This window comes from Mustela nigripes, unplaced genomic scaffold, assembly GCF_022355385.1.
Source record: "Mustela nigripes isolate SB6536 unplaced genomic scaffold, MUSNIG.SB6536 HiC_scaffold_75, whole genome shotgun sequence".
Lineage (NCBI taxonomy): Eukaryota > Metazoa > Chordata > Mammalia > Carnivora > Mustelidae > Mustela > Mustela nigripes.
In genome coordinates, this window is record NW_026739490.1 from 5,409,387 (window position 1) to 5,430,853 (window position 21,467).

At 50.4% G+C, this 21,467-nt stretch overlaps 1 protein-coding gene across 1 annotated transcript in view; it reads right to left on the bottom strand.

Annotated features, from left to right (window-relative positions):
* The window catches only part of LOC132008097 (protein-glutamine gamma-glutamyltransferase E-like), a 42,197-nt gene extending 21,990 nt beyond the window's left edge, over nt 1-20,207 (bottom strand). Inside the window, exons 1-7 of the mRNA XM_059386482.1 lie at nt 20,033-20,207; nt 6,724-6,897; nt 6,129-6,371; nt 5,379-5,497; nt 3,693-3,821; nt 916-1,093; nt 679-814 (exon numbers count right to left, since the gene is read on the bottom strand). Of these exons, the coding sequence (XP_059242465.1) occupies nt 679-814; nt 916-1,093; nt 3,693-3,821; nt 5,379-5,497; nt 6,129-6,371; nt 6,724-6,897; nt 20,033-20,132 (1,079 nt within the window). The 5' untranslated portion in view covers nt 20,133-20,207. The remainder of the gene's footprint in view (nt 1-678; nt 815-915; nt 1,094-3,692; nt 3,822-5,378; nt 5,498-6,128; nt 6,372-6,723; nt 6,898-20,032) is intronic.
* Between the last annotated feature and the right edge of the window lie 1,260 nt (nt 20,208-21,467).

Sequence of the window (21,467 nt, forward strand, 5' to 3'; positions counted from 1 at the left end):
AGCAGGGAGCCTGCTTCCCTTCCTCTCTCTCTGCCTGCCTCTCTGCCTACTTGTGATCTCTGTCTGTCAAATAAATAAAGTCTTAAAAAAAAAGAAATACAGATGTTCAATTACATATCCGTATATATGTGTATACCTGTATATATGTTCAATGTGTTCAATTATGTTCAGAGCTTCTTATTTTCAATTGAAATCCAGAATAAACAGGCTTCTTACTCTATCAAATCAAGGTGCATAGAAACTACACATGCATAAGAGAAAACACACTGCTTTCCTTTAAGCAAGTCTTTAAGTCATAGGGGTTGCTGGAAATAAGATCAATTGACTTTTGGTACTGGCAAATCAAGAGTTTCAAAAGCTTCTAAAGTAGCTTAGGGTCTAGTGGACTCTCTAAACTCAGGCCAGTTGCACCGAGCCCATGAACCACTATTTTTCACGGGTATTGAACCCTTCATCTGAAAGCAAGACAGGGGACCCCAGACTTCACAGGGCCCTAGGGAGTGTTGTTTTGGATCTTAGGGGAGGGCTCATCAGCACTGCCAACATTCCCACTGGAAAGCTTGCGCTCACTTGTTACTTGCCTCCCAGCTCCTGTGTGAGCCGGGTGGCAGGACCTGGGGGAGGCGTGGGGGTAAGAAGCCGCTCAGGTTCAGTGTTCAGAACAGGTCAGCTACTCACCACACGCTGTCACTGCCTTTCTCTATGGGCCTCCCGTAGGGGTCATAGTACACGTCCACACTGAGGTTTCGGTCTGTGTCATGGGCTGAGTTGAAGTTGGTGACCACTCGGGAGGGAATCCCAAAACACCTCAGCACTGCAAGTCAAGGAGGGGTATGAGGACCCGGGCTGCAGCGGAAATGGCACGTTGGTCACGCCCCACCTTCCTCCCCATGGTTGCCCACCGACCCCGAGTACCTGTGTTGAGGGTCCCAGCAAAGACCCAGCACTGGCCGTATCGGACGGGTCTGAAGCCCGATTTTTTCCACTCCTTGAGGATCTCCACACTGCCATTCCAGTTCCGTGGGTCCAGACCCCCCGTGTAGTTGCCACTCCAATTCCCAGAGATCACGCCATTGTCATCATTGCCGTTGACCTGGGCAGGGGGAGCCCCAGATGCGTCAGTGGTGAGTTCAGGGGACAAGGCAGGGAGATGAGGAAGGAAGCCAGGGAGATGTCAAGTGGATTTTCTGTGTCTTCCTGGGTGATTTGGGATGATCACTGTGACAAAGATCCTCTTAGGGTCTGGAACACTTCATTAGTTTAGAAGTGTTTTGTTTAACGGGCTGTGACGATTGCCCCTAACCCATCTATCAATCCCGTGAGCAGGCTCATGGGATAACCTGAGGCTCCACGGCTTGTTCAGCGGCTAGGCAGGGTCCAGACGCCAGCCTGCCCATGGCTTCTTGCCAAGACTCATGGGGGGGGGGGGGGGTGTCGCTGATGTCTGACTTGGAAGCCCATGTTTTAAAACTCAGTTTGGGGGTACTGGTCTTCTCTAAAAAGGTGCTTTAGAACTTCAGCGGCTAACTTCTTGGAATGCATAAAGATGGAATGTTGCTTTTCATTCATTCATTCATTCATTCTCTCCCTCTCTCCCTCACTCATTCATTCAACGGAAGGCCTGATTCCTGTATAAGCAGCACGGGCAGGATGCAGTGTGAACAGAGCCCCGGGTTAGGAATCAGGAGACCTGAGTGGCATTGTCTTTTAGAGACACATATTGTAATACTTACAGGTGAAATGATATCGTGCCTGGGATTTATCAACTACTCTGTAAAGGAGTGGGTCAGACCTGAAACCACACTGGCCTTGAGGAGAGGACCACAAAAGCTGGTGGTGGGTATCAGGGGTTTGTTTTACCATTTCCTCTATTTGTGTGAAGGTCTGAGCTTTGCCACAATAAAAAGTGAAAAGGGAAAGAAAGGAGAAACCAGGTTCTAAGCCCAACTCTGCTGCTTGTCAGCTGGGGGACGGTGGGCAGGTCAGTTCACCTCTCTTCACATGCTCTTCATGTTCCTTCCCATACAGGGAAAGTTAGAAACAAATGAGCTTCCAGGAGCCGAGCGTTCAGAGTTTAGGAAACTTGGACCAGCATTGATCCCAACCCTCCAGTGAGAGGCCTTGAGCCCCATTCCCTGCCTATGTTTGGCTCCCCAGGTGGTAAGGCCAATGAGAACAGAGTCTGGACACAGAAGGATCCTTGGCCAGCGCAGGCCAGGCCAGCCTTCCCCAGCCCCTCTGCGACAGGAGTGTGCTCCTCCCCCCACTCCAAGCAAGGCCTGGGCTCTAATCGCAGGATCAGGCAAGACAGGCCTTCTCCGAGATGGAAGATTATGTAGCCCATCCCATCTCCTGAGTCACAGGTGCTCCAGCCACCAAAGTGGTAATCGGCAGGGTCATCTCTGGCTGAGAGCTGAGCCTTTCAAAGCCTGGTACAGGCCATAATTAGCTCAAGGCCCAGCCAGAGCAGGAGGCCTAGAGAGCGGGGCAGGGAGGTGTCGCTGAGGAACTTGGCACTGAGATAACATGGTTTGTCCGCAGGGTCAGAGTGAGTCAGCAGCTGCTGGAGCCGGCTGGCCTCCCCCACCTTCTCCCAGGCCCACGAGGCTCAGCCTCCCTTAACCTCAGCTTCAGCTCCGTCCCGCCCTTCCCAGGTCACTCCGTTTCCAAGGGTCAGCCCAGGCCCCACGTCCCTGGTTCCCTTGCCCGTTGCATCCGTGTGGTTCCACATGCCCTGGGGCTCCCCTTACTCCTTTCCTGCCAGCCCGGTGTCCGCCTCCGCTCTCACAGGAAGCCCCCTGCTTATTCAGCAGCTGGAAGATTGCTCTGATGTCTAGCAACCTAACTAGTTCGTGAACTCAGATAACGCTCCCACTTGAAAGGGAAAGAGACGGAGAAAGGCCTAGGCCACTAACGACAACAACAAAAAAGTTAAGACACATCCGGGCCATGAATTTCAGAGGTTTAAACTTCAAGAACCCTTCGACTTTTGGCATTTCCATTTATAACATTTGAGCAGGCGGAGACCACGTTTGGACCCTTCTGAGGGAGGCCTTGTCAACACACTGAGTAGCGAGAGAGACTCTTCCCGGCCCCAGCATGTGTGTGTGTGTGTGTGTGTGTGTGTGTGTTTGGGGAGAGGGCAGGTCTCATGTGGAAGGACTGAGCCCCGGGCAGGCAGTTGGAGGACTTGTTCTGGTTTGGCTCAGAGGCTGTGGTTACAGCTGACCAGTCCCTTTATCTGCTTGGGTTTCCCCATCCAGGTGTTGAGTGCGGCTGCCCCAGCTGAAACCTGAGCCAAGTTGCTGTCCAGGGGAGGGATCAAAACAAGGGAGGCTAATGCCTGGGGCTCACTTGGGAGCTTACCCTCTTCCCCAGGAGGTCCAGCGATAGAGCAAAGTTTCAGCTTTGTGTCCTCCTAGCCTGGTGGACCCCAGAAGGGCAAGTTCCCTTTATGTCTGAGAAAGGCCTCAAGAGAGAGAGAGGGCAGGACCTTGGAGCTGGGCAGACCCATGTGTCTGAGGCAAGTCCTTTAATTCAGAGGAGCCTCGTGCTCTGTGTGTGCAAAGTGGGATGGTCATGGCCACCAACTCTATTTTCTGAGGCTTCCATGGAAGGACATGACGTACCTAATCCAATGCTGAGTCCAATCTATGGCGACAACTGGTTGTTATGATTTTCCTATCACTTACCATTGCACTGAGCACTCGTCCGACGTACTTGGGGTCATTTCTGCGGGCCACGTCGGTAGCAGGGTCACGGCGGAAGTTCAGGCTGTGATCCAGGATCGAGAGGCAAATGTTCAGAATGCCATCTTCGAACTGTTCAAAATGGGACATACGCGATGATGAAAGAAATGACAAGGAGTGTTGGCTAATTAAGGGTATGGAAGCTATGCGGCTGCGAACCACAGGAATGATCCCGGGGCCTTCTACTCTGGGGCCTCGGGGACAGAGAGTTCCCAAGGAGTAGCTGCCTCGCCCAGCCTCTAACCTACAAACCCAGCCAGAGCCCAGGCTATCCACCATGCTGAGGTGCCTAAATAAGACTTTCTCACTGTCATGGCCTTGGGAGCAAATCACTTAGCCTGCCTGGGCCTGGCTATATGTATATACAGAGGTTCAGGCCAATCTCATCTCAAAGTTTCCATCTGGCTCTTGAGCCTATTATTTAGGCTTCTGGGAAACTAATAATAAAGATAAAATATCCCACTGAAAGAAGATTTTGAAGCAGTTTTCCCAAAATAAGACTTATTTTTAGTGTCTGCTTCTCAAAAGAAGAAGGCCATGTTTCTCTTGCCTCAGAGTCTTTGTGTATGCTGTTCCTTCAGCCTCCAGTGCTTTTCCCCAAGGCATCTATCTAGCTTCCTTGCCTCCTTCAGGTTTCCGATTAAATGTTTCTTCCTCAGAGAGGCTTTTCCAGACCATGCCATCAAAATCAGCCTCCCGGGGCGCCTGGGTGGCTCAGTGGGTTAAACCGCTGCCTTCGGCTCAGGTCATGATCTCAGCGTCCTGGGATCGAGTGCCGCATCGGGCTCTCTGCTCGGCAGGGAGCCTGCTTCCCTCTCTCTCTCTGCTTGCCTCTCCATCTACTTGTGATTTCTCTCTGTCAAATAAATAAATAAAATCTTAAAAAAAAAAATCAGCCTCTCTTCCACTCCGAGGTACATTGCATGCCCTAATGCATTTTTTTTCCCCTTTTTCCTCCTTCCAATGAAACTTGGCCCCAAAACTCCCATATATAAAATATACAGCTGACTTGCCATGGTTGACTACAGAATGGGAACTGGAGGCCCATGCCCTTTCCACCCCCTCCTGGATAAGCAAGGCACTCCACCCACTCTCATGTCTCCATTTATATGCTGGAAAGAAGGAGAGGTGGGGGGAATCCCTGAATGTTTTCTAGGAGCTCTGTGGACTCAGATGGGGGAGGGGTGTGCATCACAGTAACAAAGGACAAAGAGGCTATGGCTTTGAGAGGCCAACTCCTCCCACCAAGGACATTCTGTCGTACTCTTACATGGAATGAATAACAGAAAGTACACTCTTATTCCAAGTGCCTCTTTTGGCCTTATCCTCATCTGTGAATCATGGCACCAGTAAAACTTCATTGTATTGATTTAGCTATGCTATTTGTTTTGCCCACTAGAGGGTGAGCCCCTCAAAGAGAGAAAATGTGTCATCAGTCTTCTGTGTGCACAAGTGTGCAGCTGAGGCCGGGTGCATAGTAGGTGCTCAGCAAACGTCTTCTGAATGAGTAAGTGAATGCATAGAAGGGCAGGCAAATAGAGTTGGGAACTTTCACCTCCCTGCAGGGAGAGCCACAGAGATTCCTGGGCTATAGGAACAGCAGCCCCAGCCTCCTTATGATGACTTTACCTGTCCAAAGTTCCAGCCAACCATGCCGATTCGATTCGTGCTCCCCACATAGATGATGCCGGCATCTTCCTGGACGTACTCCTCTCTCTCAGCATGGTTACTCATAAAGACACCATCCTCTGTTTGATACAAGAATCAGATGTCACGAACTAGAATCTTACAGAGGACCCTAGGGGACCAGTCCTCCTCCCATTCCGGAGTACCGGCTTAGCGGCTTGAGCAACCACACCTACAGCCCTTCCCTCAACCTCCATTAAGGAATGAAGCCTTGAACTCTAATGCTTCCAAGTCATATTATGGCAACTATGAACTTGAAAGAGAAGCCGGGATGACCTGAGGGTCTGAAAATGAGACCCTAGGAAGGAGATACTTGCTCCTTGAGGCAAGAAGCTGTCTCCATGCCGTAGAATTGTACTGTGGTCATTGTCCCTTATAGTTATACCCCATTACGCACTTTGTAAAAGCTCATGAGATCGCCACAATAGCCCCAGAGGAAACAGCAGGGTTTCCATGTAATGGTAAGGAATATGAAGCTCAGAAGGACAGACTGACTGCCCAGACTTACAGAGCTGGTTAGGATGCAGAGCTGGGACCCAGATCTATGGCTTCTGACTCCTGGTGTCTATACCCTTTCCATAGCCCACGAACTTCCCCTAATCAAACTTGAGCCTGGAAAAATCCTTTTCCCAGCTCCTTTCCATCGGTACTGCTTAGCTGATAGCCATTGAGAGTGGTTGGTTTGGTCCCTACCTGGCAACCAGGGGTTAAAGAGCAATATGAATGTCCCGAGTTTCAGAACGAAGTCTTTGCCCTGGGAGGAGATCTGAGTGTTCAGTGTGTACCAGCCTACGGGCGCGTTGGCAGGACTGGAGATGGAGATGGTCAGGATGTTGTCTTGTTTGGACACGAGCTGGGCACTCCAGCCCCCATGACTTGTCCCACTGGAGAGTGGAAAGACAGCCTTTGTCCTGGCCGACTCTGAAGGGTAAGGCCCTGTAAAAGAAGACAGAGGACAATGGGAACCAGGGAGTGCCAGCCAGACCATGGAGAGAGATCATATTCCAGTAAAACTACAGGGATGCTCTGGGGGGACATCATCTACAGAAGCACAACATGATGACCTTGGAAGCGACTGGAGAGACCAGGTAGGCCAAATCTCTCTGGACTTAAAGAATAGGAGTCTCAGGCTCATCGACAGGCAGAAATTCACCCAAGGTCACACAAATCCATGGAAGGGCTGGGTTGGAGCCCAGAGCCCAGTGGTCCCAATGTCACACAACTGCCCCGTGGAGACACAGCCCCAAGGGCTGCTCAGGTGTGTGTTGGGGGAGTGGTGAGAAGATACCTGTGGAGGTGATGAAAGCCAGGCTTTCTCCATCGCCAAGACTTCGGTTCAAGTTCAATGAGAAACTGAAGGGTTGGCCTCTCCGTAAGATGAGCTCCCGGCTGGAGAACCTATCCGTGTGATGCGCCCGCCGGTTGGAGGTCTCCTGCCAGTTGACATTCTGTGGTTCTAAAGCTGTAAGACAGAAGGGTGACCTGAGGTCCTGGAAGGCAAGGGAGGGTGGTGCGGGGAAAGGTGGACGTTACCCAAAGGACAGCTTTTGGGTGGGGCTTGTTGGGGAAGAGCCAGACTTCTAGGAAGAAGCACGCTACCATTCAGAGACCTTGACTGAGCATAGCAAGCATTCCATAACCTATTCCCCATGCTGCCCTTCCAGGCAGCTCATCCTCTGCACACACTACCGCTGAGACTCTCTTCCCCTCCTCTTGGTCACCTGTTACTTGGCCCTTAAGGCCCTAAGGCCACGTGCTCAGCATAGCTTCACCCAACCAGCCAGGAGAACCATGCAACCAGCTCTGTGTCAGCACATTCTGCTGCCCCAGCATCATTACTGGGAGGGTGGGGGGCAGTGCTCAGACAGACCCGGCAGGAGGCTATGTCTCCCAAATCCATCACTCACCAAGGGAAAAGCTTGCTTGCTTTTTCCCTTTGCACCTTCCTGGACACCAAGTGTTTCTTACCCCTCCAACATCCAGCAAACATTTACTCGTGTATTCCTTACTTTCTCTAGATGTGCATCCCCTGGATGTCGGGTAGGCCTCAGCTGCTGGCTGGGGAGGATGGCATGATCCCGAGGAGCATTTCTAGGCCTAGAGGTCGGGTGATCACTGGCCTGGAGGGTACTTTCAACTGCTTACTTGCAAGAGCGGTTTACAGGAACCAGCCAAAGCCTCGTGAGATCTCTGGATAAGACCCCGAGGACAAACACCTCGAACCCCCCTCCCCAGTCCCAGATTCATCTTATATGATTGTGGAGCTAAACTGAGAAGGGTCTAGGACAGAGGCCATGATGTATAAGGAGGGTAGCTTAGTTAAACCTTCCGAGAAATGTTATTCCTTCAAGTTGCATTTGAGATGGTCTATCACCCATTCCTCTGCAAATCCAGCTGGTTTCTAGCTTTGTGATGGGAATGTAGTGAGGCGTCCCAGTGCTAGGCACAACTTTTTTTTTTTTTAATGTGTCTGTCTGGCTCCATCAGAATGTGCTTTCTTTCTTTCTTTCTTCCTTCCTTTTTTTTTTTTTTTTTTTTTTAAGATTTATTTATTTATTTACTTGACAGACAGAGATCACAAGTAGGCAGAGAGGCAGGCAGAGAGAGAGGAGGAAGCAGGCTCCCCGCTGAGCAGAGAGCCCGATGTGGGGTTCGATCCCAGGACACTGGGATCACAACCTGAGTGGAAGGCAGAGGCTTTAACCCATTGAGCCACCCAGGCTCCCCCAGAATGTGCCTTCTTGATCCTCATATTCTGGTGCCTATCAAATTGCTCGATTGTGTTCGGACAAGTAGATAGACCAATGGATGAAAGAATAAATGAACAAATAGAGACTCATCATGTGGTGGCCATCATGTCTACAGCTCAAAATTTAATCCATAAGGAAAGGTGAGTATGGGGCATTCGTTCAATAAATACGTAGACAGTTAATCTCTTATTTGTAGGACACTACATTTGATGCAATGTGGGAAGTGTAAAAATGTATGAAAAGTGGTTTTAACCCTCAAAGAGCTTCAGCCATGAGTAAGGCAAGCACAAGTGGGAATGAATGATGTAATGTGGGTAAGTCCACTGTCCCTCAGTGAAAGGTGTCAAGGAAATGCAACCAGAAAAGAATCCCTTTCAGTTGTAGGGATCAGAAAAAGTTTCACTGAAAATGTTGGGTCTTGAAGAGACCAGCAGGCTGTATCCCAGAGGATAGGGAGACAATCCCAAGGCAGGGCCAGCAGGCGTGTTGTTTGGCTAGTGCAGAGGCTCTGCACGCAAGAGAAAGGTGAGGTGAGAGAGAGTGGGGCTCGAGGGCAGGCCAGGGGCTGGGGGCTCCCACCCAAGCAGCCGGGGAGATGGGCAGAGGCTCCTCAGAGATACTCTCTTAAATGAAATGTAGACTGTCTGGGGTGGTGAGCCAAAGACTGGTGCTGGATACAGGGTTCAGGAAATGATCTTGCCACTGGCTCAGTGTACGAAAGATTCATTCATTCATTCATTCCATCCATCTGCCATTCATTCATTCAACAGATAAGCATTGAAAGAATAAAGTGATAAGCTTTTGCACAGGTTCAGGGTAATGAAAACATTCATGTAATCAACAAATATATATTGAATAAAGGGAAGGGCAGAGGGAGAGCAGAAAGATGAACTTTCCTCTACATAAATATTGAATGGTGACAGCCCAGACCTGAGACACTCTATACATGCCCATATAAACAGACAAACCAAGCTCCACATGACTTGTATAGAGCTAGCTTGTTAGCTGCTTGGTCTTTCTAGGGCAAAGGTCCCATCCGTTAAAACCCCTGTTTCCTACTAACTTGCTCACTACCTACTGCACATCCCTGCCAGTTGCGATCTGGTAGAGCTTAACTCTCTGTCTTGTTTTAGAAAAGAGAAGAGCTCTAAGGAACATGTAGCCTCAGATCGTTTGAGTCTCCAGAGATTCCTCACCCCCTTCCCAAATCCAAAAGGAAGCGTGCCTTTCTCCCCTATGTGAAGCTCGCTACTTTAGACCATGAACTTTTTTTGAGAACAGAAGGTATGTCCCCAGACAGCCCTCTGCCAAGCACAGGGGTAAGGAAAGCCAGGTTCCATGTCTGTAGCTGGCATCTGCCTCCCCTCCAACAAACCCACCTCCTTCTTTGGTCCACCAAGTGCTATGCACTATTTGCTGAGTCCCCAGTAGGGGCTTCTCCCTTTCTTTCCAAAAACCAATGGCTTGTTCATAGGGAACATGACAAAAGGCTGAGTCCCTGGAAGGAGATGGGGACTGCACACGTCCCAGTAGGTGAGGCCTTGCTCAGAGGGACTGTGATGGTCATCTCTGCATTTTCTGACCCCAAGCATCAGCCCTGGCACAAAGGAGCCAAGTTCCCCATGAGGGTGCTTGTGGGATACATGAAGCATCTCTGAGCTGGGGGGTGAGCAAAACCCAGGTCTCGCCTTCGACATCAGTCTCCTGCATGTCAACTGCTATTAACAATATATGGAGTGCTTTGCATACATCGTGGCTGGAATCCTTATACAAACTGGAAACCGATGCTCAGGAGGAATCAATGTCTTAGCTGAGGTCGTATACCTCGGAATTGGCCAAGCCAGGTTCTGAACCCAGGTCTTACTGTCACTTGCCTGTTGCTGTAATCCCCAGTTCTCTGTCTGGAAAGGGGACCCATGTAGGACCTTCAGTCCAGAAGTTACCCACATGGTGAGCGGACCTCACTATGCATTATCCTCCATGCTGCCATTTGTATTCAGAGGAGGAGGAGAGAGGGAGCCCCTGGAAGAGAAATGTGTTCCAAAAGGGCATTCATTTTACATGGGAGGGGGATCAGAGGGGAGGAGCCTGTCCCTGCATCCCCAAGTGGGACGGGCAGGTTGAGGGCATGCTCATAAGCCCCTGGTGTGATTTCAGAAAACCTTCTCCATCCACAGCTGTCCTCTTCAGTCACTGTCCTATCTCTGAACCCCAGGATTGGCTCTGCAAGCCCCCAGATCACGGATCTGATGCTCCTGTCGGTGAATTTCCTAGTTTCCTTTGCCCCCCCCCACCTCTTGACCGAACACTAACCACAGCCCCCTCTGTCCGAGTGCCAGGGAAGGGATGAGTAGGGATGGACAGGGAGTGGGGGAGGACAGGAGAAGTCAGGTTCTTCTCGGATTTACAACCTCATGGACACTTTGGAGCCTCAGGACTATATTCTGCCCCGGTCTGGATGGAAGGAAGGGAGGAAGGGGAGTTGCATGACTCCTACAATTGACTTATGAACATATCCTCTTAAAAAACATCAGAGGGAAACGAACCTTGGAGATAGATCATATACTCACATCCTGATTCTGGATGTGAGCACATGGTGGCCCAGAGGGTGGCTTACCCACAATGGGGGGCCTCTGGGCTCTCATCCCAGTGTTTTTGCATTTCCATGCCACCTTCTCAAGTTACTGCTTAGCTCCAGGGTCAGGCCTGGGGCAATTTCTCCAGTTCTTTTCCCTGAGCATATCTGTGCCACCAGCAGAGATTACTAAGCATCTATCCTGATATTCCCTCGCCCCCTCCTTTTTTGGTAATAAAATCTCCCATATAACTGGGCACTACATTTCCCAGGTTCCCCTGCAGCTGGGGTGGTGGTGGTGGTGGTCATGTGAATGAGCTCCAGCCAATGACCTCTAGGCAGAAGCTATAGAGTGCCCGGAAACCTCCTTTTTTTTTCTCCTTAATTGAGCTAAAATTCACAGCACATACAATTTACCATTTTAACCACTTTAAAGTGTACAATTCAGTGGCGTGTGGTACGTTCACAATGTAAAACCATTGCCATGGTCTTGTTTTAGGTCTGCTCGCCACCCCCATTAGCAGTCATTCCCCATTCCCCCTTGGCAATCCTGCACCTGCTTTCCATTTCCGCGGATCTGCCTATTCTGGACATCTCATATGGAAGGAACCACTCTGGTGCCTTCAGGGTTGGTTTCTTTCGCTCAGCATCATGTTTTCAGGTTCATCCATGTGATAGCATCTATCAGGAGTTCATTTCTGCTTATGGCTGCATAATATTCTGTGATAGGGCTGTGGCCTATTTTGTTTACCCATTCATCCACTGAGAGACATTTGAGTTGTTTCTACCTTTTCACCCTGGTGGAGAGTGTTGTTAGGAATGCGCTTATGCAAGTATTTGTTAGAATACCTGTTCTTAATTCTTTTGAGGAAACCTCTTTTTAAAAATGGTTGGCAAATCCCCTTAATCTGTTTACCTCCCTCTTCTTCCATCCTCTTACCTGGAGTGTGGGTGTGGTGTGGACAGAGGCCATCTGATACCATGCAGGGCCATTACCTTGGGGATGGCAGAGTTGGGCCCCTGGACACGGTGCACCTGCCTGACCAGCCCAGAACGGCCCACATCTAGACTTACCATCTAAGAAAGAAGCGGACTTCTGTCTTGTTTCTCTAAGTCACTGCTGTTGGGGAGTTCAGTGTCATTCATAAGGCAACCTAATCACGTATTCCTGAAATGTAACTCCCACCCACTTGTTCTGTGGTCCACGTTTGGCAGAGATAACAGGAGAAGCCCAGAAGAGATCCGAGACTGTGTCACGAGTCAGCTGTCTCAATCTTTATCAGCCTGGCTTTATAACTGAATCATTGGCTGCAGACAGGACAGCAGCAGACGGGGGGTGCCCGGTGTGTGCCTGGAGTTTGCATGTCCTGATCGCAGGAGGACCACACCATCCAGGTGCCGGCAGGTGGTCCAACATGACAACTAATGCTCCAGTGGCTGGGTCTTCCCTGCCTGCCTAGACCCTATTGTCCATGCCTCCTCTCTAGACAAAGACAGATTTCTATCTTACAGGTTTCTAGGGCTAATTAGGGCTGATAGATACACTAAAAATCGTCTAGCCAAGTGTCTTCAAGTGTTTTGTCAGAAACCACATGAAGAAATTAGGGAGTGTTTAAATACACGGGTCTATAACAGATACAGAGTTTCACAAAACAATATTAACCCTCACTTTGTACAATGTACTGATATTTTCCCTTCTACTTCTACTTCTTTTCTTTCCTGTTTTGATTGCTGGTCACAATCCACTAAACTGATTTTACGATCTTCTAACGAGTGACAACTGGCAGCTGGAGAAACAGTGATATAATCCAATACTCCCATATTACAGGAAGAGCACTGAGCCTCCGGAAGGCTTACGGAGTAGCTGAGAAGCAGAGCAAGGCCCAGAAACCAGGTCTGGAATCCTGGTCATTGAGGGTCTGCGAGCCTTTCCCAATGCCCCCTTCTCTCCCTACTGCTCCCCTCCAGGCACATGGGACACCTCTATCTCCTGGCCAGCCCCCCACCAGCCCCAGGCACACAGGGCCTTTCTCTCAGCTCTCAGCTCTCTTGAGCTTGGGCCATTTCCTATGTCCTTCCTCCATATTCAGACATGTTCAATCCCCGAAGAGTTTCTTAGCATCCAGATGGTGGGGAGGATAGGGTTCCATTGGCAGCTGAACAAGGGGCTGGCGAGGCCCGCAAGGTCATGTGGAATGAGTCCTGGACTGGAGATCCAAAGGGGTGAGGGGTCTTGAGGTGAGGTCGCCACCTCTCTGGGTGCTGCTTTCTCCATCTGTAGAAGGGGATAGTGAGACCAGAACAGCCTCCCTGGTAGGGTTATTATCTGGATCCCATCACTAACGCCTGGGTCCCCAGAGGTGGGGGTGATGGGAACAAATCCCTTGGGATCCCGCACATGATGCCAATAGCAACAAAGGATAAGGAGTTTGAGCTTCTCCCTGGGCTGCCCTTGACGGCCTCAGATGTGCCAGGCACGCTGCGTCTTCCCTGCATTTTGTCCCTCAATAGTGACAAAAACCCTATGATGTCGTTATCCCCATGTCTCGAAGAGAGATCTGAGAGTTCATTTGGGTAATTCCACTTGTCAAATAGCACGTGCTCTGGCCGAGCCTGGACCCAAGCCCAGACTGGAGGCCAGCCTTGCCCAACCTCACATGACTCTAAGTTGCCACCAGGAAGCTGTCACAGTGAAAGGGCTACCTGTAGCTGACTCCCTGCCTTGACATTACGTGGGTGGGGGGAGGGGAAGGAGAAGGACTCCTTGACCTGTTCACTTCCAAAGAGAGGTCAAAAGCTCCCAAACCAGGGGTTCTCCACCCTGGCTGCACAGAAGAATGGCCTGGAGAGTTCTCTTGGCCTGAGCCTCTTCCCAGACTGACTCTATTAAATAGTCTCAGGCATATAGGGTGAGCCCTGGTGGTTTTTTGTTTTGTTTTGTTTTGGTTTGGTTTTTTTCAGTTGTTTTAACCCACCCCAGTGATTCTAATAGGCAGGCAGGACTGAGAATCCCTTCCTGACTTCACACCTATCAGCATCCTCTCCTGCCAATGGTCTGGCCTGAGCCACACGGCCACTCCGGGAGGGAAGTGGGGGAAGTCGCTGGCTCCTGCTCACAGAGGAGGAAACTCAGCTAAGAGCAGGGAAGGCAGACGCCTTCCGAACCCATCCCTCAGCCCCTACCAGAAACTCTGGGTCTTGTTCCCTCCACTCCTAAGCGATAGGGAAAAGAATTACCTCTTTCGACTCACACCCCAGGCCGGCATGTGGGCCCAGGGAGCACGATTGTCCCACATGTGGGGCACAGACCAGAAGGGCAGAGACAGACAATTGTGGGAGGTGAAGAGAAACAGCACACAGACAAGAACTGTGGACTTGAGAGGGGTCAGTGAGGGGGCTGAAGGGGGAGAGGGTCCTGGGAGGTCCTCCCTGATTAGAAAATGGACTTCATCTCATGGTTAGCAGTTGGCAAGAAAAGCTCACAGCCTCAGGGTGTCCCCAGAACAGAGGTCCTGGCCTCCTGCAGGTTTGGACCCTGAGGACTCTGCCTCTGACCCAGGGCCCACAAGTGGCTTTGGGGGTGGGGAATGAGGCCCCCCTGGGACGGTGGGCCCCAGGACCCTGCACCCCATTGTGCAGAACACTGCCACCGTCATCCCCGCTACTGCCCGGCTGCTTTCTCCATGAGGAGTGGAGTACCTGAGTCCCTGCTGATTCTAACTAGAACCTTAAGTTAGGACCAGGACATGGAGTGCTCTCAAACCAGCACACATGGGATGCTGCTGGTCTCTGGCTCACACCTGCCGACCCACCCACACTTATTTTTCTGTTCCCTGTGCTCAAAACACTCCTCACCCCCCACCCCGGGCCCCAGACCACGTCTAACTCATTGCCCATGACCAAATGCCATCTGCTTCCTGGGGCCTCCACTAGCCCAGATCCTGGCTGAGCTTCATGTCCTCCTCCCCTTGGCCCCCACAGTGTGGGGTTTGGATTCGCAATGCACCCCTAATGACTGTCCACCTTGCAGGTCACTTGCCTATGAACTGCTGTTTCCAAGCACGATCAGGCTGGGGGCTCCCCAAGGGCAGAGACTACAGTTCCTGGGTCTGTGTCCCCTACTGCACCTGCCGTGGCTCCTTTCCCTAGGTGTCCTACTGGTAAAATTCATTCATTCAAGAAACCTCTTCCGAGCACCGCCTGGCTGAGTGACTTCGTGCTGAGCTAGGAACTGCATGCGTGACAGTGTGACAAATCCAGGGGAAAGAACGTATCCTATCCACCTGTCTCTCTCCTGCCTTTCTGAAAATTGATTTTTTTCCTAACTGGCTCGCGTCTACATTCTGTGGTGACCTTAGGACATCTCCAGTTGATTTAGATGTTGAGCTCTTAGAGTACAGCGACTCCACAAGTCATGGGCACTGACTCACGGGCCTGCGGCCATGGCGTGGTCTCACTGCATCCAGGCTATTCAGGGGGTCCCCACAGGGGATGCGGAATGATGGTCGTGCTTTCGCCCTTGGGCTGAGCACATGCCAATGCCCAGACTCCTTGGCCCTGGTTTTCTCCCATGGTGAGAGCGGTCAGTACTAGAAGGAGCCGGACGGAGTCTGTCTACTCCAGGCCTTGCATCTTGCAAACAGGTACCTGGAGCATGGTGATGTCAAGGAACACAAAGGCAGGTGGGTAGAGAGCTCAACTGAGAAACCAAGATCAGTACTGTTTTCCAGCATCCCAGATGCCACACATGCTCATCTCTGAGTTCTGGTAACAGGACAGAGCGGAAAAGGCACTGCTGGGACTTCATCCGGGCTCTGCTCCCAACTTCCTGTGTGACCCCGGCAAGCCTGTCCACCTGGAGGGAGGGAGATGGCCTGGGTGACGCTGACATCCCCTCATGCTAAAGTCTGTAGGGTCTGGAGCTCTTGCAAACAACCTGGAGCGAATGCATGTTCATAGGAGGAAACGGGATGGGGGAGGGGCTTGTGTTTGCATCCGCCTTGCCCTGGGCTTTGGGATTACCAGCATTCACCTGTTTGCATCGTGCTGAAGGGTTTCTTTGGCAAACCCTCCCGAGGTCCAAACTACCATTCACGATATTTTACAGGTTTGACTCATGCCCTCTTTGGGTTTGGCGTCGCTGTCAACCCACGAGGCTGAGCACCCCCGACAGGCAATAATTAGCACGCTGCCCAGCAGGGGCACCGACTAAGGAGAGCCCAGATCCCTAGCAGTGACCACAGGGCCAAAGAACCTGCACTCCCCCATAGCTCCTTCTGGCCCCCTGCCCCAGCGAGGCTCAAAGGGACAGCCTCAAGGCACATCGGCTCCTTCTGCCACGCCACACGGGAGGTTTCAGCTCATGGAGTCACTTACAAAGAGCCTGCGGTACTTCCGGATGTGTGGTTTACCTAGGAGCATTCCAGCTGTGCTAATGATTTTTTTTTTTTAAATCAACTTACACCCTGTCACTCTCGTTCTCCCTGTAGCACTGAGATGTGCTTTTCTTTGCCTACATTACTGACAGCTGGAACAATTGCACTGAGAAATAGGGGAAGCAGGGCTCAGCCGGCTTGAAAAGGCCAGACGTGTCCACCTGTCTAAGGGACGTGACATCCAGCTGGGTGGAATCCCTGCACATCACTCAGGACTACATTCCAAACATGTTCTACCCCTGCGATCACCCGGAGGGACGAGGCAGCTCCTGAGAAAGAGGCGCCCGTGAATACTGTCCTTCGGTACTAAGATTTCGCCTTCAGAGCCTACGGGCCTGGTGTCCTGAGCCAGACATGCGGCCTCCCAGGCTGGCCCCGGGGGAAGCTCGGGCTTCCAGCAAGGACCTGGAGGGAAGATGCCAGGCACTCACCCGTCATGTTCGCCTTCCTCTGCCTCTTCTGTGGAAATGGCACGGACAGACGGATGGAAGGTGTGGGGAGACGGCTGGGGATGCCCTTCCCATTTATAGCAGCCTCTCCTACACATCTAATTAGAATTCTAATGAGGTAGGCGAGGCACCAGGTCAGGCCTGTAGTGCCTGTAAACGTTTCCCTTACGACATACTTGTCACCCAATGGAAGGTCATCCTGCTTGTGCAAGACCAGCCTGGGCAGAAGAAGGGAGATAAGAAATGCCAGCAGTTTGCTTTTGTGATTTTTTTTTTTTAAGATGAAATCCCTGGATTGTAGAGTTTAGGAAATGATGTCATGCTTTTTCTCAAAGTACCTTGTCCAGAGCTGATGCTAAGGAGTCCTCTGGGAGGTCAAAAGGGTGTGTCTACAGAACCCAGGAGCAGAAAACGGCGTGGTCGTTTCTCCATGTGCACAGTGTTGGTGTTTTCTGCTTGCACAAGAGGTAGGAGACATCATGGCTGGCTTGTTGAGGTTGCAGTTGGTTGGAGCTTGAAGCAGTGGGTTCTGATGCAAGCAGGGCCCTGGGCCATCACTGAACCTCAAAGCCTTGGAAGCCCCGTCTGAGACCAGGGCATTGTGTCCACCCTTCGCTCCCTAAGTGCTGAGAACAATCAAATGAGGTGGTACTCGTGTGAAGTGCATGGATGTGGACTGCAATGGAGTAAATCCAGACCCAGGGGAGACTGTTCTTTCTAAAGAGGCAGCAAGGACAGCCACAGTTAGTTATGGTGACACGGTTTCATCCTGGTTCAGCCTCATGGTCTCTGCAGGGGGGTGGGCGTAGGTCACTGTCTCTCTCTTGGTCCAGATTCTACAATGGTTTGAAAAGGATCAGGGTAGGGGGATGACCCTTGCCATCTGCATTTTGTATTTGCTGGTTTGTCATTTACACATTGTTCAGAAAATCTTAGTGTGGATATTTACAAGTACCGGGGTTTCCTGTGATGGACAAAGGAGTCAGGACAAAGCAGACATTGCTCAAGGTCTCCCCCAGGGATGGAGTGGGAAGGAAGACCGAGCACCACAATGACAAGATCAGGTCTCTAGGGAGAAGGTGGGAAGAATGAGCCTCCAGGAAGGTGAGACTGGACAGACCAGCGGGATGGAAAAGAGGAATTGGCATCCTCCATCTGTCCTCTTGGCTCCTGCAGCATCTCGTACCTGGCATACTTTGGGACCCTGATGACCATATGCTCCTCATTGCGCTGGTTCCTATGCTTAGGTCTGCCCCCATCCCAGGACTGAGCTCTTGAAAATATAGTTTGTGTACTATTTGCATCTTTTCTGAGCTGAGTGGAGGGCTTGGTGCATGGCAGGAGTACACGTATTTTTGAATAAGTCAATCAATCCGTCACCATATACATGGAAATATGAACTACCATTAATTTGGTGCTCACTGTGGACAGGTCAAACACTTCACATCTATTACATTTTCTCATCTTTAGAGCAATCCCATGACACTGGTACTATTATTTCTGTCTTGCAGCCGGGAGAAATGGGTGAACTTGAGTGTTTGCAAGCTGGAGATTCACACCCATATGTGAGCGACTCCAGAGCCTATTTGAAATCGGCTGGCCAAGCGAGGTGGGAAACACTGAGTTCTCTGGTGGGTCCGAGTAGGGTGACATTGTGCCCACACCAGGCAGAACACGGCCCCCTCTTGGCTCCGGCAGATAACCGAGAAGAGAGAGGAGGGCAGAGGGATGTATGGCATGATGTGCTGGACTCCAGTTAGGAAGTCTGAGTCTTGGCCCCTGCTGTGGCACTGGCCGTGACCCTGAGCAAAGCCCTCCTTATGCTGAGTCAGTCCTGCGGAAACCCTGAGAACTGTGTGCATTGTTTTAGCTGAGGATCTGAAAGTCCACCATACACTCTTGAGTGTGGCATCAAGAGGGTTTTGTTTATTATGACTCCCGTTGTCGTCTGCTGGGAGCTGAGAATTGGATCCTGGGCACTCCTTTCAGAACACATTGCCCGAAGATGTGCTGCTTTGTCCTGTGGTTGGTTTCAAACTGAAAATGATCAAGGCTCACAAGGCTCAGGAAGAAACGTTGACTTCCCCCCTTCTCCAACTGCCTAAAGTGTTTTTTGCTTGTTTGTTTTTTGTTTTTTAGAGAGGATCTGCTCCAGGAAGGGAGCTGTCACCATAGATGATGGCAGTATGACATGAACTAGGTTTGGTGGACAGGGAGGAGCCTAGGAAATTGGTCTGATCCAAATTCTTCTTTTGTCCCATTGTTCCTGGATGGCCCAGCAAAGATCTGCTCACCAAACCCTTACACTTCCCATTCTTCCTGTGCCTGGCCTTCCTTCCCTCTGAAGCCCCAGACCCTTTAGTCCTTAGTCCAGAATGACACAGATACCTCATTTTGCCTCTGGAACCTCTCAAGTTCATGTGGGTTCTCTGCCTGGATGTAATTAAATTTGATTTTCTTCTGTTAATCTGTCTCATATCAATTTAATTCATAGAGCAGCCAGAAGAACCTTGAGGGGCAGAGGAAGATTTTTTCCTCCCCAATAGTTGGCCTAGCTGGCAGAAGAGACTTCCCTGGCTAGAGAAGCTGCAGAGGACAGATCCTAGGACCAACCACCAGCAGAGGTAAGAATTCTTACCCTGACAGCAGCCTGGACACTCTGTCTGCGAGGTCTGGTGGAACCAAAGTGGGGAGAGTCCTTTGTCTCTCTCTGAATTGAGATTAACAGGAAAAATGTTTGTGGAAGTAGTTCCTTGGATTTAGTGGCTCTGGTAAATATGGGTTTATGGATCCATTTCCCCTCAGAGAGAGTCACTGCCTTTCCCCATCTGTGTCTCTCCTGTCCTTTGTCATGAGAAGGAAAAGCCGCAGAGGTACAAACACAGGCATAGGTCCTGTAAGCCTGCAGCTGGAGCAGCCTCACAGACCCGGGAGCTCATGGTTCTCACCACATCAGCACCTGTTGAGACAAAGGTGCTGTGGGTCCACATGAAAGGGAAATAAAGGCTGTTGCTAAGCAACGTCTTAGAAGCCAAAGTCACAAATGGGTGGGCACAGGTGCAGCATTTAGGAGCACTTAGAGCACTGGTCACCTAACCCTGAGACCCCCTTGTTAGGAGAAGTGGGCCACAGAATGGGTTAGGGGGACACTAGGTCATCTGACAACCTCAAGGACACTTCTGTGGGACCAGGAGCTCTGTAAGACAACACACAGTCCCCTGCCTGACAGCCATGCTCTGAGGGACCCAAGGCTCAGCTAAAGCTGTCCATATGCATATAAAAGATACTGGGTGAGTTTTTCCTTTCGTCTTGTTCTGGGTTCTGAGACCTTCACTTAGGATCCGTGAGGATACTCTCTCTGCTCTCCATCACTGGGAGGAGTGCTTACTGGAAGTGCAAGAGGCTTGTGCTCCAAGGTCTCCTCTTTGCCCAGCTGTGCCAGATCTTGTGGGGGGAAAAAAGCCTTTAGGACACCTAGCTTGCTCCATTGGTAGAGCGCGCGACTCTTGATTTCGGTGTTATGAGTTCAAGCCCCATGTTGGGTGTAGAGATGACTTAAAAATAAAATCCTAAAAAAAAAAAGAGAGAGAGAGAGAGACTTTAAAGCTACAATTCTTGTTTTTTGCCTCCTGACTCTTTGAAAGGGCAAAAGCATGACTGAGAGAATGCAAAACCTGTTCCCTATCTGCCTCCAGACAATGGCAGAGGTTGCAAGAAACGAAAACATTAAAAGAAAAATTGTGCTGGACTTAAGAAAAAAGGAAAGCTTAAGAAGCCATTTCCCAAACCCCATCACACTCAGAAAGTTCATTTTTCTTCTCCTGAGGCACAATTTCCCCTCAAATGATGGGTCAGCTGAACTTTGGCCACTCCCCAGAGCCCACCATTAAGCCTAAAATAGAGGATGGGGAGCCGGATTTCTTAATTGACACCGTTGTGATTTTCTCCACCATCTGCTCAGAGGATTTTTCCTCCTCCATCCCCTCCGATTCCATCCAGCTTGTCTGAGTCTCCAGCCCACATCCCAGCCAGCCCCGATATCTTCAGCTCTCTTAACACCATTCATGCCTTTCTAGTTTCTTCTTATTTTAAGATTTTATTTATTTGACAAAGAGAGAGAGAGAGAGAGCGCGCAAGGAAGGGGAGGGACAGAGGGAGAGGGAGAAGCAGACTCCCTGCTGAGCAGGGAGCCAGACTCAGGTTGGATTCTAGGACCCTGAGATCATGACCTGAACTGAAGGTAGATGCTTAACTGACTGAGCCACCCAGGCGTCCCATGCCTTTTGAGTTTCAAACTGCTAACCAGCAAGCCTTTTCAGTAGAGAGATGTGTTACATAAATTTAATGGCACTACAAAATGTAGTGAAAAAGCCATTTTTGTCTTCCTTCCCTCAGACCAAGTCCCAAATCTCCTACTTCCTTTGCTAGAACTCATTCTGAATTAATTCCCCTGAAAGGGATGTCTTTTTTTTTTTTTTTAAGATTTTATTTATTTATTTGAGAGAGAGAAAGATGAGCAGGAAGAAGGGGAACCAGAGGGAGAGGCAGACTTCTTGCTGAGTGCAGAGTCAACAGGGCTCCATCCCAGGACCCTGAGATCATGACCTGAGCTGAAGTCAGACGCTTAACTGACTGAGCCATCAGGAGCCCCTCAAGAGAATGTCTTTAAAAGATGTCCTGATTAGTCCCTGGGCTACACACACAAACAGCTGGATTGAGTGCCAAGCCTGTGTGCATTGCATTAAGCCAGAAAAGGAAAAAAAAAAAAAAAGGATTCCATTAGTAGTTCCATACAGGTTTCCCCCACTATAGTTAAGCAGAGT